We start from the raw sequence: 25,524 nt of genomic DNA, 5'->3' as shown, positions 1-25,524 counted from the left end.
GTTTAGCACAATCACTGATGGAACGTGAAAAGAAAATGTTAGCGGGAGTTTGTTTCTTGAGATTTAGTTTGGTTTCCACAGTTTATGTCCATGCACGCTGTTATATTCTGATCTAATGGCTGTTTTTGTTCAATGCACTTCACTTATAAGACCTGTGGGATGAGTTTGAGGCCATTGTGCAAGCACTTTTACATAGCTCAACACTCCATCTAGTGGTGCAATGTGGTACAATGTCCCTTCTTTGCATCAGTCCAGTTCTGTCATATTTGTATTTGGATGGTCAAATCTCATGAAATCAGGCCGTGGCTTCAAGGACACTTATTATTAGTATTAGTATTACTATCAGTATTATCAGTATTATTATTAGGCCCGAGCGCCACAAGCTGGCGAGAGGCCTATTAATCTCGTAAGGCCGTGCGAAGCACGGCTGCGAAAGTGCGCACGTAGTGCGCACGAAATCGAGCGCGAAGCGCTCGCCCACTTCCAAACACTCACTAACGCACTCCTCCACTCATGCACGCCCGGGGAGAATACTAATTAGTTGTAGGAAAATGGAACATTACCGTTGTAAACGGGCGAAGCCCGTGCAAAAGTTCGCACTAAACGAGCACTTTACATTGGGATGACGACCGCGAAGCGGTCGTCATCCCCATATAAAGCACTCATTTGCGCTAAGTAGCTCACGAATACGTTCCCCATCTCTTGCATGTTCCGTGCATATAAGCATGTAATGCAAAAATTGAACATTATTACTGTATAGAGGGCCAAAAACACAAAGTGGGCGGAGCCCACTCAAAATTATCGAAAGTACCCGTCAGTGACCAGGGACCCACACCATGAGGTAGGAAAGCGCGAGCGCTTTCCGAAAATGTATAGTTTATGATATTTGAAAAATGGGAAACATTGTTTTCGCATCGGAATATTATTCTTTCTTTCTTTCTTTCTTCTTCTTCTTCTTCTCGGGACCAACCCCCCTATTTTTCACCCAGTGAACATTGACGAAAAGTCACAAAAATTTGCACACCTCTAAAAATCGTGCCTCTCTACATTCTGGCTATTTCCCTTTTCTAAAATAAAAAAAATTGGCGCGTCAGCGCCACCAAATGTACCAAAAATGCATTGAGAGATGGGAAATGACCCAAAAAAAATCTGATCGTAGAATCATGAAATTTGGCGCAGAGGTAGATGGTGACAAGAGAAGTAAAAAATATTATTACGGCAACGCCGTCCCCCGAACCAAATGTCGGCCATATTACTTCAAAAATGGCTAAACATGACTTCGGAGTCTTTCCAAACGTCGTACTTTTACGAACTCCTCCCAGGGCGTTGGCCCTAAAAAGCTGAAATTTGGTGAAAATGCTACTGAGGAGTGGGACATCAAAAGTTATCCAAATTACATTGATACCTCTCACGGTCTCTGTGCGGCGAAGCCGCAAACTGTAACTAAAATTTCAGAAATCTCCCATATTTAAAATTTCTGCCGTTTGCGCAGATAAAGTCCGAATTGCGTCAAATTAGAATCAGTTGTTAAACTCTTTGCCCTAAACCTACTTGAAGTGAAATAAATTCATTTGGCGCCACAGCGCCCCCTACAGATTTTATATGGAGGTTAAATGTTTAGTTTTGCGAAATTATATGAAATTTGACACACAACTCAATTTTAGCATCCCCATCAAAAAAGTCAATGAGACCCATGTCATAATTGTTATGGCGTTGCCGTAACGATGACCGAAACCTCCCATGTTATTCCAATGGGGCCAGAACATGTTTACACTTTAGACTTTCACAAACTCCTCCCAGGGCGTCAGCCCTATTAACCTGAAATTTGGTGAGACTCATCTTCAGGACCATCAAAAGTTATCCACATTTTCATTCAAAGAGTCACGGTGTCTGTGCGGCAAAGCCGCACATTTTGCCAAGAATTCAAAATAAAATTGCTTTTTGATGGTAAAACAAAGGGGAGAACATGTGACAGCGTCACAGATTCAGCAGTAGGCGTGATAAAAGGACAATTGGGGCGCGTTAGCGCCCCCTCCTCTTGCGGCGTGGCGGCGGTGTGGCGGCGGCGTGGCGAGGGCCGATCATTGCCGCTTGCGGCTATATTTATTATTATTATTATTAGGCCCGAGCGCCACAAGCTGGCGAGAGGCCTATTAATCTCGTAAGGCCGTGCGAAGCACGGCTGCGAAAGTGCGCACGTAGTGCGCACGAAATCGAGCGCGAAGCGCTCGCCCACTTCCAAACACTCACTAACGCACTCCTTCACTCATGCACGCCCCGTGCATACTAATTAGTAGTAGGAAAATGGAACATTACCGTTGTAAACGGGCGAAGCCCGTGCAAAAGTGCGCACTAAACGAGCACTTTACATTGAGATGACGACCGCGAAGCGGTCGTCATCCCCATATAAAGCACTCATTTGCGCTAAGTAGCTCACGAATACGTTCCCCATCTCTTGCATGTTCCGTGCATATAAGCATGTAATGCAAAAATTGAACATTATTACTGTATAGAGGGCCAAAAACACAAAGTGGGCGGAGCCCACTCAAAATTAACGAAAGTACCCGTCAGTGACCAGGGACCCACACCATGAGGTAGGAAAGCGCGAGCGCTTTCCGAAAATGTATAGTTTATGACATTTGAAAAATGGGAAACATTGTTTTCGCATCGGAATATTATTCTTTCTTCTTCTTCTTCTTCTTCTTCTTCTTCTTCTTCTTCTTCTTCTCGGGACCAACCCCCCTATTTTTCACCCAGTGAACATTGACGAAAAGTCACAAAAAAAGTCAATGAGACCCATGTCATAATTGTTATGGCGTTGCCGTAACGATGACCGAAACCTCCCATGTTATTCCAATGGGGCGCCCCCTACAGATTTTATATAGAGGTTAAATGTTTAGTTTTGCGAAATTATATGAAATTTGACACACAACTCAATTTTAGCATCCCCATCAAAAAAGTCAATGAGACCCATGTCATAATTGTTATGGCGTTGCCGTAACGATGACCGAAACCTTTCATGTTATTCCAATGGGGAAATCGCCAGAACATGTTTACACTTTAGACTTTCACAAACTCCTCCCAGGGCGTCAGCCCTATTAACCTGAAATTTGGTGAGACTCATCTTCAGGACCATCAAAAGTTATCCACATTTTCATTCAAAGAGTCACGGTGTCTGTGCGGCAAAGCCGCACATTTTGCCAAGAATTCAAAATAAAATAGCTTTTTGATGGTAAAACAAAGAGGAGAAGATGTGACAGCGTCACAGATTCAGCAGTAGGCGTAATAAAAGGACAATTGGGGCGCGTTAGCGCCCCCTCCTCTTGCGGTGTGGCGGCGGTGTGGCGGCGGCGTGGCGAGGGCCGATCATTGCCGCTTGCGGCTATATTTATTATTATTATTATGTTCCTTTCCTGATGGAGGTTCTGCCACACTTAATTGAGGCGTTATTACCTGGAATGTTCACACAACACAAACGCAACACATTAGTAAAAACCTTTACAAATGCAGTATTAATGATGATATGAAGTAGAGGCCCGGGGGCCAAATGCGGCCCTCCAACCAATTTTTGTTGGCCCACAGGCTTCTAGCTAAATTGGCCCAGACAAGAAAAAGTGGTACTTTTTGCTGTAAAATTGGAAAAATTCAAACATATCAGTAAAAACCTTTAAAAAAAAAACACAATATTAATGATGATATACTGCACATAAACACAACATATCAGTAAAAACACAGTATATAATGTATATAAACACAACATATCAGTAAAAACACAGTATTAATGATGATCTAATGGACATAAACACAACATATCAGTAAAAACACAGTATTAATGATGATATACTGTACATAAACACAACATATCAGTAAAAACACAGTATTAATGATGATATACTGTACATAAACACAACATATCAGTAAAAACACAGTATTAATGATGATATACTGTACATAAACACAACATATCAGTAAAAACACAGTATTAATGATGATATAATGGACAAAAACACAACATATCAGTAAAAACACAGTATATAATGGACATAAACACAACATGTAAACCACAATAACTAAATGAATACACAATTGTCTACTAACACCTTGGCGCTTTCCATTTTCCCGCTGACCCGTGTCCGTTTTTCTCAGGGTTCGACAGAAAGCAACGCCACCAACGACGAGGAGGAAATGAAAGGTAGGAAAGGCACTCGATCCGCTCCCGTCACTCCTCGCCTTTGACCCGGGTCCGTTGCATATTTGATGGTCGTGTCGGGCGTGACGCGACGCAGGCCGAGGCGAAGCGCGTACGTTGTCTCACTTTTCACTCTGTGTACGTGTTGTCGTGTGACTTCTGCGTGTGCGTGCGAATGTGCTGCGTGCGTGTGCGTCTGGGTTTGGTTTATTTGTGTGTATTTGTGTGTTTTCCGTGTGTGTGTGTGTGTGTGTGCGGTTGTTGCTGTTGTTGTTGTTTTTTTAGCGGACAGCTCGGCCCAGAGCAGTGCCACTGAGGAGATGCCCCCTCTTCTGCCCTCACCTCAAAGCTCACCTGCCAGTAAGTGTATCCACGGCAACCGCAGGCTAGACGGTTGCCCCTGGCGATGAACCCCCTCCTCCTCCTCCTCCTCCTCCTCTTCCTCCCTCGAAAACGCGACTTCGGCTTCTTAGCGCAGTCACTGGCAGTAGCGCGTCACATCTGACCTTCCCCCTGATCCACCCGCTGCCGTTTTGAGGGTTCCCACTGGGTTTGACCAGGTTTTTGGACGTGATTTTTTGTTTTTGGGATCAAATAAAAACTCTTTAGACATGTTTTGCCATTATTTAATCCGTTAGTTATGTGGCCCTGCTGACAAATGATCCGTCTCGGGTCTGGAAGTGATGACTTTGATTGTGCAAAAGTAGGAATAAGCGTGACTTGTCGACTGTTGAAATGATCGTAATTGTGCTGTAATAATCTGGATCAAGCAGAGTCTAAATTACATGCCAAAAAAAAAAAATTATGATAAAAGACAGCTGCATTATTTAAAAGAATAAAATGTCTGGATTTCATCAATATCCTTATAATTTGGGGAAACATTCTCCACTTGGAAGCCTTTTGTCGTCACATTTCAACCTTTATTTGGTTAAAATGTCGTTAAAAACCTCTCTTTCTACAATAGAAATAATCGTAAGTCGACTAATTATGAATAAAATATAAAATAATCGTTGACTTGTTAGTTGCAAATCTGTATAAAGGCTTTTTATCCACAGATTTTTAATAGTCTTTTGTATTTTAAACCTGCGCAAATGAGACAAAAGTTGTAAAAAGCTGACAAAATATGATTATTTAAGTCACATTTTCAAAGCCATATATTAAATCAAATAAAAATAATAGAGATGAGCTCTTTGTTTAGGACTAGATCCATATTTAATGCAACGTTTTTAAATGGCACTTTTCCTCGTTCGCCGACTGAAACGTCTCGTCGATTGTGGCACTAAAGAAACGCCAGGAACAAGGAATCACACTTTCCACCGCTCCACTGCCACATTTACAACTCTGTAGTTACTTTTTAGACTCGGACATTTCAGGATTTGAAGCATCGTCCCAAAACAACATTACAAACCTTTTATAAGGTCTCGATTATCTGCCAGATCCTGTAAAATATTGAGAAAAATTGTGAGAAAAGTTAAATAAATGAAGCCGTTGTTGCTCACTAGGGCTACACAGTATTGGAAATGATTCTATTATGGCTGCGATATCAATATTACTGCAACATTTAAATTATTTTAACATATTTAATCATGTTTTGGCCAAACGCTGTCAAAATAAAAGGCCAATTTAGACTGAAACAGGAAAATCATGAATAAAATCTGACTTTTTCACTTTAAAACAATTGTAAACTTGCGTACAATATTGCATTATCTTTAGTTTATCGCGATACTTTTTGCAACATACTGTGCTGTTTTCTTCGAGATTCAAAATTGCCTCGTTTACATTTGTTTTCGCCTCTTTTGATTCGTCGTTTGTCGCTGTTCAAATCCCTCGCACAGTTCGCCGTTTGCCTCAGAGTTCTCAGACGTCGCCCTCTCTTTCTCTCTCAAACATAAATCTCCAAATAAGCCCATGATGTTTCAAGGCCTAATTTTGGAAGGCGGTTGCCAGTGTGGGAACCCTGAAATGTGTGCGTCTGTGTGTGTGTCGTGTGCATCACTGCATTTTTCTCCTTTTTGTCGTCTCGATTTGACAGCTCGAGTCGGAGGAACCTCGCAGCTGCGTTTCCCTGTTTCCACTGCATTTACCATGTTTTCTTGGGCTGTGCAATTAATCCAATTTTAATCATGATTACTTTTTTTTTTTTTTTTGCTCCAATAGATTCGCACAAAATGTTGAAAAATATTGAAAAAACCCCACAGTAAATTCAATTCTCTTTTTTTGCCTCATTAACCCAGAGCCACTAAAACCACTGAAAAAGAAACATTACAAAACGTCACAGATGTATTTCTTCCTTTACAGGTTTAACGGTTCATTCATAACGGTTAAAATAATCGTGATTTTTCAATGAATGTTTTTTTTAATTTCATGATCAAGCTCCCGTATCGTCTCATGTTGAGCATCAAAATTGCAAATGCCTCTCGCTGTAGATGTCGCGCTGCGTTCCAGTCGTCCTCAGTCGACAAGTCAGAAAAACAATCACTGTTTTTATTGCCGTTTATGTGCAGTAACAACCAGGGCTGTGTGATATTGACAAAAATGTTTATATTGATGTATTTTTGGAGCATCCTGATCAACGCTCATCAGAAGATGTTATGAAAATCCAATAGAAATGTGTTAAGCGTGTCCTTAAATGTGTTTAATTCAGTTTAATTATTAGGCAAATGGGATTTTTCTGTAAAAATGAATTCCAAAAGTGCTTAAATAACACTTTATATCTTTTATTTGAAGGTTTACAACATTACTTTTGTCCTTTTCTACTTTTTTTTCTCACTTTTTGTCAATTTTTTTACTATAAATTGTATATTCTACTAAAATGTTGTATATTTTCAAAACAACATTATTATATTGTATCATTACAAGCCAAAATGTGAATCCAGTCAGGTTAAAACACATGATCACATTTGTAAGATAACAATCAGCGTTTGCGAGTGAATCTTTCCTTTTGTTGACATTAGCTTCCTGGACGTTAGCAACATTAGCATAGCATAATCGCAAACGGACAGTAGAGGGCAACTAAAGGGGAAAAAATAACAACTATGATCAAAAATTAATTTAAAAGTCGTAACGGTGAAAATCGGACCTGAGAACGACTGGAACGCAGTATTACAGTCAAGATGTACTAGCGGTAACAGCTAGTTAGTAGCTTTCATCCATTCGAGGCAGAAGTTTGCCAAAAAAGTCTTTCCGTTTCTATTTGATTCTTAAATATGTGGCCCACGCACACTTAGCATCTTTGTGGCTACGTGTGCACAGCTTTAACCTGCTTTTACTCTGCTTGTAGTCCACATAACCGCATCGGCTTGGCTTGTTTTGCTGTGCTCTTGTTAGCGCTTGTTAGCTCGTGTTAGCGTGCTAATGCAGTATTAACAGTGCTTCTGCTGCTTTCTGCCGCTCTCCGTTCACCCGCATGTCGGCCACATTTGATTTGACTCATGTTTTTGAGGGTTTCTTTCACACCTGCCGCTGAACCCGGATTTTATGTCTTTATTACTTTCAGTCCAGTAAAGCAACAACTAGTTTTATCCTTGCGTCCGTCTGTTTAAATATTAATTGTACGTGTTGTCACAATAATCATTTCTGTGACAGTTTTGGCCCAGTACATGATTACACGTTAATATAGCTTAAACGATGACGTCATAGTGAACAAATAGGTTTAAAAAATTTATAAAATGATTCAGGCTTAATTAATACTTTATACACTATACTAAGTTAAGGTGTAGTTTTTAAAGTGGTACCAAACATTTATAACTAAATTAAAAAGTAATGCGATCAATACTCTATTCAATATTATTACCGTATTTTCTGGAGTATAAGTTGCACCAGCCAAAAAATGCAAAATAGAGAAGAAAAAAAACATAAGTATAAGTTGCACCCTGGCCGAAGTGTGTGTGTGTGTGTCTGTGTGTCTGTGTGTCTGTGTGTCTGTGTGTGTGTGTCTGTGTGTGTGTGTGTCTGTGTGTGTGTGTGTGTGTCTGTGTGTGTGTGTCTGTGTCTGTGTGTGTGTGTGTGTGTGTCTGTGTGTGTGTGTGTGTGTGTGTCTGTGTGTGTGTGTGTGTGTGTCTGTGTCTGTGTGTGTGTGTGTCTGTGTGTGCGCGTGCGAGAGACACGGTACACTTTTTAGACAATAAACTGTACTTTTCAACCTAAATACTAGTACTTTCCTTTGTTATTATTAGTTTGGATAAAGTCAAAATAAGTAAATAAAATTTAAAATAAACTAGTCAAGACAGTCGAGTATCTAGTTTCGATACTCGCTTTAGTATCTGATTTTCTGATACTTTTGCCATACTGATACTTCTCATACTCGCAGTATTCTCTTTGGCGTCAGGCGTGAAACTCCCCCCTGTTGTTGCGTTTGCATGTCACGCGTGGCGTGGTGCTGTTCCCGTCTCTCGCCCCCCCTCCCCCCGCTCTGTGTTGTCTGACCATGAGTTGTGTTTTCAGTGCCACCGCATGACGTAAAGCGCATGGCATGGAACAGCACGGGCAACAGCTCGTGCCTCGACTCGGAGCGCGCGCAGTCGCCCATGTCCAACGCGGCTCCGCTAGGGGGCAACGCCGCTGCCGCCGCTAAGTGCCCCGCTAAGCCGAGTAAGAGCACATCTGGACCCCGCCCCCTCGCACGCCCCCGCTGCGCCGCAGCGCTAACAACACGCTCGGATAACGCACTGTCGGCGCTCTGCATCTGTCATTAACGCCACTAATCTCTCATTTTAAGAAGGATTTTGTGATAAAAGTTGCGCATTAAAAGTATAAATATACGCGGGGAAAAGCGTTCATATATAAATACATACATTTAACGGTGTGTTTGGTTTGGAGGAGCAAAAATAAGCTGAACTGTTGTCAATGTGGCCAATGGAAGTCTTGATTTAAAGCGTTATAAAAATACTTTGATGTTTTGATTTGGTCATAAAGAAAAGGTTCACAAACGGCTGTGAAGTTTAAAGTCTGTGTTTTTAAAAGTACTTAAAGCTTCAGTGACTCGCACGAGCTGCAAAGTCACGTGCGTAAATCCAACAGGAATTTAAACCATAATTTGGAGCGTTCTCCCGGAAGAACGTACGATCTGTGTCATTCTGTGGAATGGAGGTTCATCCAGGCCCCGAGTCAGGTCTGTGGAGTGGCAAGTCACTGTAAAGGCACATGTTTGTATATGTTTGAGTGCAATAAATCCATCTAAAGTTAAAAAAGAAAACAAATAAAACATGCCTTGGGTTTAGTCTAGTTTTTGGTTAAAAAGTGACGTACTGTGCCTTTAAGCAAACTGCAAAAGTTAATTTAGTTTGAAAATTGCTGTTATTATAAAAATATTTTGTGGCAGTAACTTTAAAAAATACATATTATGCTTCATTTCATTATTATTGTTATTATTATTGCATTTTTTAATCCTAAATGATTTAAACTAGAAAACTGCTGAGCTCATTTTCTTTAAAGTGGAATGTCACATGATCAGCAGCAGATAGGTGGTAGGTGAAAATCAGATGTTTGTATGTTCTGACCACTCGAGCCGTAATCAAACATGCATAAATCAATCAAAATACAACTATGTGTAAACTCATGATCAAACACTGTCCTAACAAGATCAAAAGCTCATTCAAGTTGATTTCGTCTAATATGTCCCCTTTAAATGTTCTTTTGAAAATGACACAATTCAAAAAAAAATTAACGTTTTTTTATGATTTTCCTCACCGGTCGGTCTGTTTTTAGCGTTGTTTCACCCTCTTCAAAAAACCCCGGCCTCGCGGCGGGTGAAACGGCCCGGCGTCCGAGCGTGCAAAGTGGGCCGCGTCCCGACAGCTTGTTTCTCTGCTCCGCTCGTTTGGTGTTTCCACGGTTTCCCACAGTGACGAGTGTAAACTGTAAACACCAGAGTGACACACGGGGGAGGCGCCGGACACTCGCTGTACTTCAGAGACACAAACGAGGGGCTGTACTGTATATGCACATATTCACTCTGGTCAGGATATTTAAACTATAGATTATATTTGGGCTGCAGCGATTATTTGTCTTTATTGTGACCGGAAGACTACAAATAATGAGTCAGCATAATTCCACCTTTATTTGGTTGATAATGTATTTTGAACGACTAAATGTGAAAAAGAAGTGATAATTTGACTTGTCGACTACAAATAATTCATATTTTAATCATTGTTATCTGAACTATACAGACTCAAACTCATGAAAATGCCTTTTTATAACGCAGACAGTGGCGTTATTAAATCATTATGTCTAGAAAGAATGTGATTTCCATTAATAATACACTTTATTCATTAATTATCTCAATCTAGAAACCATGAGTCAGCATAATTCCAGCTGTATTTGGTTGATAATGTATTTTAAAGGTCTCGATATGCAATAGAAATACAAATTTGACGAGTCGACTACTAAAATAATAAAATAATCGTTAGTTGCAGCCCTAGTAAAAAAAAAAGTTTAAAAACTGATCGAGAATATATTAAACCAAAAAAATATTTCACAATTTTAAAATTTAATAAAAGTGTAATTTTCAAGTTTAATTGATAGAAAAACAGACTTATTGTATTTTGATCTATACTTTTTTTTTTAATCCCTTTTCGACTAAATCCGCCTTATTTACATGAAATGGTGTTGAATTCATATCATTTAATCCCATTTTAAATGAATACACATAAAGATTATACGCTTTTATATTTATATTGAGAATCCTATGTTGTCCTCAGATCACAAATGTACATCTTTACTTCCCTTTGAGGATTATGAATGAAAACTATATGGATATTTGACCCACACGTTTTACTGCCTAAACCTACAGCGACCGACCCGCTTCTCCCGAGCGCTGTGATTGGCCACACTCACCTGTCACTCAGATCATAAGAGGCTGAACATTTCTCTGAATACTCTGAATTTAAATAACCAGAAAAGCGCTGCGTAAAAACTGTTCACGATATCAAAGTCCAAAATTGTACACAAAATGAACAAAGAGTGAAATAAATTTTCCTTTTGTGTCATATTTGATGCCGAGTCTGGACTTAACCCTTTGTTTTTGTGTCGTTTCTGCAGCGCGCAAACAGGAAATCATCAAAATAACCGAGCAGCTGATCGAGGCCATCAACAACGGAGACTTTGAAGCTTACACGTGAGTGACGGCGTTCCATGACCGCGGGTCGAGGAAGACGCAGTTTTGTAAAGCTATTACGGCGTTTTAGGGTTTGTCGTGCAGTGTATGAGAAGTAAACACATCAGTGCGTAAGACGTGCGGTCAGGATTATCCTAGAACATACGAGTTTAGATGTATTATAAAACGTACATCACATTTGTTGTTTTGAGGAGACGTAAAATCGTGTGTCATCCACGGTGCAATTTGTCCGAAAAACAGACTTTTTAAGACGTTAAAACCACCAGCTTAATATCGTATAGTGTAGAATATAGTTAGAGATTATTTTAATAAGTGAGATTCAATATTATAAATACTGCTCACCTCTAAATACTTTGTCTGCATGAGGTACTCAAAGCGTATATGGAAGTAAAATGTACAATAATAACAACCAACCAGTTGCATTTTAAAGTAAAGATTTATTTCACTTTATCTTTTTAATTTGTAAATTTTTTATATATTTTTTATACTTCAACAGTAGAATTAGCATTGAGACTCAGTAGAGTTAGTGTTAGCATTGAGACACTGTAGAATTAGCATTGAGACTCAGTAGAGTTAGTGTTAGCATTGAGACACTGTAGAATTAGCATTGAGACACAGTAGAATTAGCATTGAGACACTGTAGAATTAGCATTGAGACTCAGTAGAGTTAGTGTTAGCATTGAGACACAGTAGAATTAGCATTGAGACACAGTAGAATTAGCATTGAGACACTGTAGAATTAGCATTGAGACACAGTAGAATTAGCATTGAGACACAGTAGAATTAGCATTGAGACACAGTAGAATTAGCATTGAGACACAGTAGAATTAGCGTTAGATCTTATATTTAATCATTTTAGACTAACGTAGCAAAAATAAAACTGAAATGGAATGACACAGGAAGTACTGACGCTAACACTGAGCTAACCATTCAATAACTTTATTTTTGTACAGTCCAAAATCACAACAGTCGCTTCACAAAACAGAAAGTTGGTCGATAAAAGACAAAGTGATTAACATTCACACAAAACAAACAAATATTAGAATAAATCCTGTTCTTGGACCCTTCATGATGAGGAAAAACTCCCAAAACAACGGTTAAACCAAGAGAAGGTGCGAGCGGGGGAAACGGCGACCCAAAGCCGTTATAAATCTGCTCTGCGGGCGCCGCGCTGCTTACCATTAGCTTAAAGGTCAAAGTATGAATAACTCCTGGCGCTGTCGTCTTGAAATATGCCATCGGCGCCACGGCCCGTCCAGAGCCCAAAAGAAAACACCTTTCAACGTCTTTTTTGCTGTTGCGTGTTAATTTGCAATAAATCGCCGTAATCCCTCGCTCGTCCAGGTGTTGTCCAGGAGTTGTCCAGAAATCGTCCGCGGTCGCGAAAACGATTCAAAGGTCGTCGTCCGGACCCTTTGAACCCTTTTGTACTCGTCATTTTTGCAATAGTCGCATTGTAAAAGAGCGTTTAAAGGTGTAAACAAGTTCATTTTAATCAGTTTGCAGTGGTTATTCCTCACTTTTATTCACCGCTGTAAGTTCAAGATCGGAATCAGATTTCACGTACAATGGCAGCGGCGCAACAAACAATATAAAACTGATAGAATAAGGTGTTAAAATAAAGAATAGACTTTTATAAGAGCTTTTTTTAGCAACTTTTAGAAGCCAGAGCGAAGGTTTGTCATCGCGTTAAAGCAAAAGTAACAGTTATTACGATGTTACTAATGTAGGAAGTGCAGAGACTGGTAAACGCAACAGCTTAGCATGCTAACGGCGCACTTCCTGGTTCTCTGACGGCACAAAGCGTCCTCATTTTGATCCTAAAAGTTGTTTATTAGCAACTTTTAGAAGCCAGAGCGAAGGTTTATCGTCGCGTTAAAGCAAAAGTAACCATTATTACCATGTTACTAATGTAAGAATAGCAGAGACTAGTAAACGCAACAGCTAGCATGCTAACGACGCACTTCCCGGTTCTCGGACGATTCAAACTCTTCATAATTTGACGGAGACGGCGCAAAACGACCTCATTTTGATCGTAAAAGCTGTTTTTTACGATATATTTCTGTACTGGCAAACAATAACATTGCAATTTTTTTTTTTTAAGTATCTCAATAACAATATTTAGTCCATATTTTAACAATGCATCAGGAATACGCTTGGTTCAAATGTCAGGAAACACGACGAGACCATAAAATCCACCACAAATGGGCAGAAATATCACGTTATATAGAGATTGCGCCTCTTTCTTTTTGTGATTTTTAAAGTTTTAATTACAGACAACACACGCAACGTTCTCATTTTGCATATTTCCAAAACAACAATTCATTAGCAGTTTTTCATAAAAGCTCATTTGTCACATCGACATGAACAAAACCCGGGTACGTGCGTCGTGCTGGTGTGAGCAGAGGGAAAGTGGGAAAGTGAGTCTTAATCCTCTGGGTAAATGACTCTTCTGGAGAAACTTCCGATGTTTTAACTTGTTTGGGTGGTTCAGGCTCGATAACGAGGCTCGTGTGTCGCCCTCAGGAGGATTTGTGATCCCGGACTCACCTCTTTTGAACCCGAGGCGCTGGGGAACCTGGTGGAGGGCATGGACTTCCACAAGTTCTACTTTGAAAACCGTGAGTGTCTTTGAAAAACAAACGCATCGTGACGTGTAAAGGTTTGATAAACGTGAATCTACATCAAAAACATGTGCGTGATATATTTATGTGAAAAATGATCAAATATATGAGGTTTTTTGTCATTTTGTCATGTGTTGAGTATAATATGTGGTCAATAGTAGATTAGCAGCTTGATTTATACATCATTTTATTACTTTTTCTTTGGTTAAGTCTATGCAACAAAAGTTTTTAAATGTTTAGAAAAAAAATGTGTTTGGGTTTATTTAAAAACTGAAAGTATAATTAGGATGAATACAAAGAAAGGAACTTGTTCTGCTTTTTAAATGGGAAAATTAACCAGCAAACTTTGTGTAAAAAAAAATTTGCACTATTCTTAAACCTTCAAATATTGAAATTCTATGATCGAGTTGACCCACTGGAAATGGAAAAATAATCCTTTGCCAGCATTATTACAGAATATGCTCAAAATCAAAGTTAGACAATACAAACTATGAAGAACAAAAAATGGTATTAGAAAATTTGATAAAAACATTTGAAATATTCATATTAGTTAAAGGATCTCAACAGTTTTACCGATTATCTCACATTCTGCACCTTTATTTTCCACTTTAAGAATGACTTTGTTCATGCTTGAATAAGGTTATTCAAAGTTTATTGTAATAAACATCCTGAATATAAGCTGCCCCAACTAAATTGACTAAAAAAATGATATAACACGTGTCTGATTGTAACAAAACACACAGTATTTTGAAGCTTAACACTCAGAGAACACGTCTGAGCTCTCTCTACCGCCCCCTCTGTCCGTGATGCGTCTGTGCGAGCTGATTTACCTGTGTTTGTCTGCGCCTCCACGTCTGGCTCTGCTCCCGCACGTGTAATCAGCCTGTAAAAATCTATACATTAAACCGCATCGTTGTATAGGCCGCAGGTGTAGTTATTTTACAGTGTAACTGCGACTTTATTAATTCATTATAAACAAATCGTTTTATTAATAATGATTCAGCCTTAGAAAATATTTAATACTCTTAAGTCCCTTTTAAGCCTGGATAATTCTCAATTAACTATTTGTTCATTATTAATTAAGTCATTGTTCTTGTTGTATTAAGTCTATTAAAAGTGTAGTTATTATAACGTGATACTGAGGAATTTAATGTACAATTCTCGGCAGATTCATACATACTGAGTATTACACTTTGCGTCTGTTATTCTTTCCTTGTGGGTTTTTTAAATATATTTTGGTTTTACAAATATATTATGACATTAATATATAAAGTTTAGGCCTAATGAGCATAATCTTCAGCCTTCACAATCTTTCTTCATGTCAAGTGTTTCCGTTTCTGGAATAATATCTGAATATACTGTATTTTCTGGACTATAAGTCGCACTGAAGTATAAGTCGCACCAGCCAAAAAATACATAATAGAGAAGAAAAAACATATATAAGTCGCACTGAGTATGAAATGCAGTTGCAAGTGTGAAAATAATTAAATAATACCACATATAAGTCGCTCCGGAGTATAAGTATAAAACTATGAAAAAAGGTGCGACTTAGAGTTTAGAAAATACGGTACCCGAGACAAGTACTTTATCTGACCCCGTTTCTTGATGCCGCCCCCTACAGTGCTGAGTAAGAACAGCAAGCCCGTCCACACCACGCTGCTGAACCCGCACGTGCACCTGATCGGGGAGGACGCCGCCTGCATCGCCTACATCCGCCTCACGCAGTTCGTGGACTCCACCGGGCGGCCCCGCTCCAGCCAGTCGGAGGAGACCCGCGTCTGGCACCGCCGCGACGGGAAGTGGCTGAACGTGCACTTCCACTGCTCAGGAGCGCCCGCAGCGCCGCTACAGTGATCGGGTACGCGCCACGAAACCTGACGATTCGGGTCATGAAAGAATAGTAATTGTTGTAATATTGCTTCTATAATAGTCACAATTACTATTTTTTACGTTTTTTTTAGATTCAAATGTGACAAAAACAAACTGAATTCCTAAAGCTGGTCACAATTTAGAGGGAATGAATCAAAAAACAACAAAGTATACATTGGCATAAGAAAATCACATATGGAATCGTCCTAGATAAGATTTAAAAAGATAAAAACTAAATATTCTGTTCCAAAAACAGCTTAACATTGGTATAAATAAGTGACTTTTATGCTCCACAAATTTTACAAGAGAAAATATTATTATAAAGTGTGTTTTGCCTCCGTTCAGTTCAGTTTTCTCTAAAATATAAATGTTCCTGGTGGTGTTTAAAGGACAAACATTAAACAGGATGAATATTGTTGTAGCCCTTTAAACGTGCTCTTTTCTCTTTACTTTGGCTTGTTTTAAGATTTAAAATAATGTATAACACAGTCAGGCATTCCCTCTTCAGGATTTGATTGGCAGCAGATCGAATTGCCATTGAGAAAAAAACACAAAAGCTAGCTTGCCCGACACGCTAATGTAAGAGCATGTAGTTGTAACAAACTGTCACTGGAAAACTTGAAACCAGAAGTTTTGTTTTTGATGTAGGAACAATGTTATAGCATATATAAAAGTGTTTAAAAAGTATGCATAATACCGTATTTTCCGGAGTATAAGTCGCACCAGCCAAAAAATGCATAATAGAAACGAAAAAAACATATATGTCGCACTGGAGTATAAGTCGCATTTTTGGGGAAATTTATTTGATCAAATCCAGGACCAAGAACAGACATTTCATCTGTGAATGTAGTTTAAAATAATAACAGATGAGAGAACATGGTGAATAGGTGTACGTATGCTAACGCTAACACCTTCAGCTACATGACGTATGCTAAAGCTAACACCTTCAGCTACATGACGTATGCTAACGCTAACACCTTCAGCTACATGACGTATGCTAACGCTAACACCTTCAGCTACATGACGTATGCTAACGCTAACACCTTCAGCTACATGACGTATGCTAACGCTAACACCTTCAGCTACATGAGGCACAGACAGAACTGTGGTAAGTGTCTGGTATGTTAGCGTAACATATGAACAGTTCTTCAGATAACTATAGCATAAAGAGTTTACAAGTTTAGCAAAGCATCAGTTTTACCCCAAATCACTAAATCCACTGAATTCTTCTTCCTCTGTGTCACTTCTAAACAACTCCACAAACTCCAGAGGAAGAGGAAGTGCAGATTCTTCTTCTGTGACGCTTAGAGCCTAGAGCGCCCTCTTGTGGTTGCCAGTGTGAAAATAACAAATAATATCACACATAAGTCGCACCCCGGCCAAAATTATGAAAAAAGGTGCGACTTATAGTCCGGAAAATACGGTAATGTCTCTAAAATTCTCTCTGAACTCAAAAAATAACTCCAAACTATAAGAAAACGCAAGTCTTATCGTGTTACAGAAAAATCGCAATTCGATATTCCCCCACACTTTTTAAGCCCCGCCCCACACTGTTTAAGCCCCGCCTCTTCGAATGGCGTCCACGACCTCTAACTGTGACCTTTGCCCTCCTCTGTCCACAGTGGTCCGAGCCTCCAGTCTCCTGTCTGGAGTGTGTGTTTTTGGGGGGCAGTTTTTTTCAGCGTGTTTCAGAGGTTCACGTCCTCTGCCGCGGGATTGGCTCCTGCCGTCCCCCGCCGTGATATACCAACCAATCCTGTCCCTCCTTTGACCTGCTGAGGCGGGCTGAACACAAGGCTCCGCCCCCATTGGGTTGATGATGGTGATGATGATGATGCATGCGTCTGGCGCCTGATTCGGAGGGGGCGTCTCTTTGCCCCTCCCCTCCGCCCCTCCCCACCGGCAGCCATCTTTTTCCACCCCCCGCCCTAACGCGAGACGGGGGAAGACGGGGGGGCGAGGATTTAAAACAGTTGAACTTGTGACAGTTAATGAGTTATGACTATACTGTGTAAATTATGACTAGATGTACGACAAACCACCAAAAAGTGAGCATTTATATTCAATATCTACTTAAAAAGGGAGGAGACGAACACGTTTTGTGCAGTTAGTGGCGGTGACAAGAGATTTGGAACGCATTTTGGCATTTTAGGGACGTTAGAGAAGATATTGTGCGTTTAGTTTTTCTTTTTCTTTTCTTTTTACATGGACGTTGAGCTGTGGGGAGACGCGTTTCCCGATAAAAACTTAGAAGGAAGTGAAATCAAGTCGCAATTCACGAGAGAAACTTGATATCAAAGCACCAAAGTGTAGAACTAGAGGCTTTTTCTGTGTTCGTCCGGTCGCGTGCTTGTTTATTGAAGGACAAACTGTCGTCGGGGAGGGAATTTTTAATTTTCAAATATTTTCTTTTGTTTTTCCCGTGTTGTGTTTTTAGCGTCTGTTCCCTCTGCGTTCCTGTGAATAAACGGAGCCTTTTTTTTTTGTCTTTTTATTTTATTATTATTATTTCTGACTGATAATAAGTAAATATATATATATATACACAAATATATATATATATATAAATTTCAAGGCTCCCATTTAAAAAAAGAGGGAATTTATAATGTGCAAGTTTAACAAAAAAAAAAGAAGCTACCGTGTGTGTGTTTTATGTCTTTATGCAGTGCAGAGGAGAGCCAAGTCTGCGTTTTGCATGTCCTCTCCTCCCATTCACCACCAACACCATTCCCCACCCCCCACCTCCAGGTTTTTACCCATAATGCTTCTCTCTGCTTTCTCGCAAGGGCCTGGTTTGTTAATACCCCACTGTGTAAATACATGTGTGTATAGATATATGTAGAAAAGTGTAATATATGTACATGTATCTTTAAGAGACATCCATCCTGTGCATTTCTGGGCTATGGGAACCACCCCACGACCTTAACGCGAAGAAAGCTGGCAATTTGGTCGAACAATATTGGTCACGACAGTTTTAAATGCCTCCCAAAGTGATATTATTTGCGATAAAAACAAGGGCTGGGAGTGGTTGAGGAAACGGCTTTAAGGAAACGATATAATACGTTGCTGCAATGTGCACTTAGAATGAGTTAATATGAAAAAGAATGGAGGAAAGAGATTTCTTCAACACCAGCTGCTACAAGGAGGTTTTACCATTTTAATATTTGAGATATTTTTGCAAATTTTAGAATCCGAACATTTAAGCGAGGTGTTGCTGAACAATGGCGAGAAAAAAGGGCAAAAAATTTAACAAAGAAATGTAAAAAAAATATAGTATTTTCTAACGCACGCTTGAAGTGACCACATTTCTAACTTGAACAATAAAAATGAATTACAAAAAATGCAAATGGAATCCCTTTATGGACGTGATGTGGACCGGCGATTCTCAACCGGTGTCGTCTTGGGATCCAAAATGTTGGGTTGTGGGGGACGTTTTTTGGCAACTTCCTCTATCGTCTTGAGTGAGGTCGTTTGCTTTGTGGGTTTTGTTAGTGTTTTTAGCCAAATGCTCAAGCCGCCTTTCCATTTATCGAGATTTGGACTGTGAAAAATGGCGCTTGCTTCGTATTGCGTCATCAATCAAACTGGGGCCCAAAACATTTTTTAAATTCTTAAACTTAAAAAAGTGTTGCAAAAAAATTATTGCAAAAAATCTTACAAAAAAATCTTAAATTGGGAGTAAATCAATAAAACTACAACTTGATTTTTTTTTTCATCAATCAAACTGGGGCCTGAAAAAATCTGAAAATGCACAAAAAATGAAAATCACAACCTATTTGAATTGGAAGCTTTAATTAAAACATATTTAAGATGATATATAAACTAGATTCAGACTAGTGTTGATTGGATATGAATATTGCATTGGCCACAGCAATATATTGTGTATTTCTAATTGTACCTTGAGTCCACTTGATATTCCCCCCTCTAAGACCCCCTTTGGATCCCAGAACCACCCTTTGAGAACCTCTTGACTGTAAGACTGTTTCTAAAAGACTCCAAAAGCCCTGACAAACCGCTCCTTTTTCCATAGTGTCCTTACTCTCTCCACGATGCTGTGACGCTTCATATCGTATGCACATTTTGGCACACTTTGGCTACAATGTAATGGTGTACTTTGGCTTTTCGTAACATATCCACCCCTTCTGTGCGCCGTAACCGTCTCCATCCACCGTACACACACCCCGCCCTGCCCTCTTCTAGCTCTTTAAGATGTTTGATTTCGTGTTAATGATTTTTACTTTTTACGTCCTTTTGTCCTCGTCTTTGTCGTTTTTTTCCCGCCCAAGCTGGAGTTCTGCACTCTCTCTCACTTTTCATTGTTGGAGAAAAAAAAAAAAAAAAAAAAAGGGAACATAAATTTTAACTATATTCTTGACGATCAGGGCTACAATTATTTATGATGTAATCCTACCTGATGGTGGTATTGTGCCTGCTCCATTTGCGATACAGCGGGGGAATAAAAAGGTTTAAAAATGACTTGCACTGTTGAAGGGTGGGCGGACCTAGTTATATGCATGTTTGAGTTAAGCATTTCTACCTGATATGGACGGAGCTAGTGTTATTATGTTTGCATCACTGAAAAAAAAAAAAATATTGCCTCCATCCAGAATGTGACATGAAAATATTGAAAAAAAAATATTGCAAAAATTACAAAAAAAAAAATGTTATAACGGAAATACAAAAAGGAGCCGTAAAACCTTGGTTTGAGGCCCTCGATGTTAGCGTTTCTCCCTGCGTTGTAATGATATAATATTGGGCTGCGCTTTACCCTCCTCCTCCCCCCCCCCCCCCCCCCCCCTTCAGCTGCCTTCACTCGGGACGCTGGAGTTTTTTTTGCATGATCATAATGTACAATGAAATACAAGAACCATGAATTGACGACTATCAAGTGTTTGTCTGAGTGTTAGTTGGTCTTCATCATAGCTTTGTTATTCTTCGAAAAACTTGGATCTTGAAAGTATTTAATAAAAATACTATTTCAGCACTGGTTTAGGAGCTCTGGAGTTTTTATTTGTGTCGTTTCGTTTTCACGTTTTGTACCGACTTCTACTAACTTCAGCGGTCCTAGCGTTGACCCCTGAGGAACTCCTTTTTAAAATGCTTCTGTAAAGGGCTTATTTTTTATGTTTGCATGACTTTTTTTTTTATTTACTATCTTGATTTTCAGGGAACACAAAAAACTGGCCATTGTGGTTTCTTGAGACTTACTAAACCCCTAAATTTTGCCCTAAAATTTTTGCCAAATCCAGTCACAAATCCAATATTCGCGCTGTGATTTGCTAACATTTTAGTGGCTGGTGTTCACAGAATCTTTTTAGGTGTGCCATAAAAGGTTGAAAAACACAAGTTAACTAATAAAATATATATACACAACACAACAACAATTGTTTTTTTACATTTCTGTTAGCTAGCAGGTCTTTAGTTCTCAAAAAGCTTGTCCGCTGAAATAAATCATCTTTGTGGTCATCCATAAAGCGTGTAGCACCACCTGGTGGAGAACCGTGAAGATGTTATTTCTAAACCCAGAATGTTCCTCAGTATGACATAAAACATATCTTAAGTTTAACGCCAAACTGTGAAACGTTTTAAGCCGGCGCAATAACACACAGACACCAGCAGGGGGAAGAACCTCCAATCGAAAAGTTGCACCTTTACTTTATCACAAAAGGCAACATTTTAACAAGAACATATTTAAATTCCCCCAAATCTCAAAAACTGTAGAGATTTTTCTTACTTCTTTTTCACCATGACACTGCAAAAATCACAATCCGGTCGAGTTCGGTGACACGTGGCGCATTATGTAACGACCGCACGTTATCAACGATCAGTCACAATGAGTCTAGACCCATTATTCTGACTCCATGGAAACTGCACTTAACATTTAGCTAAAGGACGACGGCGTAAAACCCAGTCAAACGTCTCGACCTGGGACCGTTTATTTTCCTGTGTATAAGCCTCGCTCTACAGAAGTATATGTATTTGAAACATGAATAGTTGTAGTAGTAGATGTATTACTCCAAATGTGTCGTAGCTAATTTGAGCTAGCTTTACCACAATAGTAGGTGTAAAATATACTTAAAATCAAACTAAATTTGACATTCAGCCGATCGACTTTACTTCTATTCTATGATTTAAAAGTTACACGTTTATCACAGTAGCAAACGCTTTCCAAACAGTTGTCCGCGTACGCACCATTCTCTCCTTCATCTCGCTTCTATTTCGGCCGCTGCGTCGCGTTAACGCCGCAGCCTCATTGAAGACATTTTCCGCGCGTTATTTACGACGGTCCCGGTTATTTTTAAAGCGGTGCGTTCGGGGGGGATGTAGGACAGCTCCCTCTGGTTTGCCCCGCGCCCGTTTGATTAATGAGCTGGCAGTTGGTTCACTTCCACTCTCGCTCTCCTCAAAGACGCGGCGGCGGCGGCTCCAGGACGACTCTGGCGGGATTTATGCGGCGGTTACAACCCGCGCTCGCGTGTTGTCCGGGACGATAAATAAGAACGATGGGAACCGACGGGGGGAATATGTTTCCACGTTGTTGATTGGCGTTTGCATTTTGGAAGCGGTGAAATATGAAATTGCGTTTCAGTTTCTTTCAGTGATGGAATGAAGAGGAGTTGCTCAGGGGTCAGTACTGGGACCGTTGAAATTTCTACGACACGCTTTTCCAGCTGTTTATCTTTTGAGCTATAAAATGAATAAATGCAAGTTTATTGTCTTATTTTGGAAGCTGTTTTATCTTTACAAAGACACGAAGGTGGAGGATCCACAGTTAGAAAAGTGAGTAACTTTAAAATTATTATTTATATTTTATTTGTTTTATTTAGTCAAACGGTTATTTTATTGCTTATTGATATTCTTTAAATTCATACTTAACATAATAAAAGTTGAAATATTGTGACTTCTAGATGAAGAATATTTAAAAATAAAAACTTTAAGGAAAATCAGGATTTTTAAAATGTATTTATTTTTCACATTTCATTGAATTTTGCTGCTGGGATGTTTTTTTTAGTTTTTTAGATTATGTAGAGTCTGATTAACTATGAAAATGCCAATCATACTTGGCTGTGAGTGACCGGTGGTGGTAAAAGGACAGGACTAGTGACAATGTTCTAAGGCGGGAGAAGTGTCTTGCCCATGGACACAACAGCAGAATTCACCGATCAGAGCGGAGGATTACCAAGTCTTAAAACGTAAACGTGCACTTTAAAACTAAACGGAATCACGGCAAATCCAGGATCCATCCACCACAATATTTAACGACGTTTAGCGAGCACAAGCCCAGAAACACCGTCCTGTCCCGTCCTGTCCGGGCCGTGTGTTCAAAATGCCTCTGAAGCCTCCAGAAGGTTGTGGGTTCAAAGCAGTAGCAGTTAAATATTATATTGTAAGTTCTGACCTTGTTAAATGGACTAATCGTGACTATTGCAAGTACTTTTACTATCGTTATCTGGACGATACAGACGCTAAAACGCATCAAGAAGAGCTTTTAGAGCAAAGATAGTGACATGATTCAAACAAAATGTCCAAAAACAAACAACATTTTTAAATATTTCATCGATAATACACTTTATTTGTAAATCATCTCCATCTAGAAGACTTAAATCACCATATTTCAACCTTTATTTGGTTTATAATGTATTTAAAAAGTCATTTCTGAATCTTTTAAATCTAATTCTACGTCTCACTATTGCGTTAGCGTTAGCGTTAGATTAGCACGAAAACATTGTTCAAAAATCTGTTTTCGACTTCAGACGACGGCTCATTTCCTGTTTGTTCCTGAATCGCTCTGAGACCGAGGTACGTTCACTCATGTCAGTCGTGTTAAAGCGCCTCCTACAGGTCACTACAGGTCACTTGACTCACTACAGGTCACACCACTCACTACAGGTCACACTACAGGTCACATGACTCACTACAGGTCACTACAGGTCACACCACTCACTACAGGTCACACTACAGGTCACATGACTCACTACAGGTCACATGACTCACTACAGGTCACACCACTCACTACAGGTCACATGACTCACTACAGGTCACATGACTCACTACAGGTCACATGACTCACTACAGGTCACATGACTCACTACAGGTCACATGACAAACTACAGGTCACATGACTCACTACAGGTCACATGACTCACTACAGGTCACATGACAAACTACAGGTCACACTACACATGACTCACTACAGGTCACATGACTCACTACAGGTCACATGACTCACTACAGGTCACATGACAAACTACAGGTCACACTACACATGACTCACTACAGGTCACACGACTCACTACAGGTCGGACCACTCACTACAGGTCACATGACTCACTACAGGTCACATGACTCACTACAGGTCACATGACTCACTACAGGTCACACGACTCACTACAGGTCACATGACTCACTACAGGTCACATGACTCACTACAGGTCACATGACTCACTACAGGTCGGACCACTCACTACAGGTCACATGACTCACTACAGGTCACATGACTCACTACAGGTCACACGACTCACTACAGGTCGGACCACTCACTACAGGTCACATGACTCACTACAGGTCACATGACTCACTACAGGTCACATGACTCACTACAGGTCACACGACTCACTACAGGTCACATGACTCACTACAGGTCACATGACTCACTACAGGTCGGACCACTCACTACAGGTCACATGACTCACTACAGGTCACATGACTCACTACAGGTCACATGACTCACTACAGGTCGGACCACTCACTACAGGTCACATGACTCACTACAGGTCACATGACTCACTACAGGTCACACGACTCACTACAGGTCGGACCACTCACTACAGGTCACATGACTCACTACAGGTCACATGACTCACTACAGGTCACATGACTCACTACAGGTCACACGACTCACTACAGGTCACATGACTCACTACAGGTCACATGACTCACTACAGGTCGGACCACTCACTACAGGTCACATGACTCACTACAGGTCACATGACTCACTACAGGTCACACGACTCACTACAGGTCACACGACTCACTACAGGTCACACGACTCACTACAGGTCACACGACTCACTACAGGTCACATGACTCACTACAGGTCACATGACTCACTACAGGTCGGACCACTCACTACAGGTCACATGACTCACTACAGGTCACATGACTCACTACAGGTCACACGACTCACTACAGGTCACACGACTCACTACAGGTCACACGACTCACTACAGGTCACATGACTCACTACAGGTCGGACCACTCACTACAGGTCACATGACTCACTACAGGTCACATGACTCACTACAGGTCACACGACTCACTACAGGTCACACGACTCACTACAGGTCACACGACTCACTACAGGTCACACGACTCACTACAGGTCACATGACTCACTACAGGTCGGACCACTCACTACAGGTCACATGACTCACTACAGGTCACATGACTCACTACAGGTCACACGACTCACTACAGGTCACACGACTCACTACAGGTCACACGACTCACTACAGGTCACATGACTCACTACAGGTCGGACCACTCACTACAGGTCACATGACTCACTACAGGTCACATGACTCACTACAGGTCGGACCACTCACTACAGGTCACATGACTCACTACAGGTCACACGACTCACTACAGGTCACATGACTCATTGAACTAAAACGCAGTTAAGATAAATATATTTTAAATTTGCTAAAAATTGTTATCACAGAATAGCA

The 25,524-nt window shown here is 40.1% G+C and overlaps 1 protein-coding gene across 1 annotated transcript in view; it reads left to right on the top strand.

Annotated features, from left to right (window-relative positions):
• LOC140369457 (calcium/calmodulin-dependent protein kinase type II subunit gamma-like) overlaps positions 1-18,823 on the top strand; it is a 103,357-nt gene extending 84,534 nt beyond the window's left edge. The window contains exons 15-19 of the mRNA XM_072456805.1: positions 4,147-4,192; positions 11,228-11,303; positions 13,830-13,924; positions 15,549-15,785; positions 17,419-18,823. Coding sequence (XP_072312906.1) covers positions 4,147-4,192; positions 11,228-11,303; positions 13,830-13,924; positions 15,549-15,781 — 450 coding nt within the window. The 3' untranslated portion in view covers positions 15,782-15,785; positions 17,419-18,823. The remainder of the gene's footprint in view (positions 1-4,146; positions 4,193-11,227; positions 11,304-13,829; positions 13,925-15,548; positions 15,786-17,418) is intronic.
• The last annotated feature ends 6,701 nt before the right edge of the window (positions 18,824-25,524 follow it).

The sequence above is a fragment of the Eucyclogobius newberryi genome, unplaced genomic scaffold (assembly GCF_026437365.1).
Source record: "Eucyclogobius newberryi isolate DKJ021-1_F unplaced genomic scaffold, fEucNew1.0.hap1 SCAF_20, whole genome shotgun sequence".
Lineage (NCBI taxonomy): Eukaryota > Metazoa > Chordata > Actinopteri > Gobiiformes > Gobiidae > Eucyclogobius > Eucyclogobius newberryi.
Note: the sequence above shows the minus strand (reverse complement) of the source record. Positions and strands in the feature narration are given on the sequence as shown.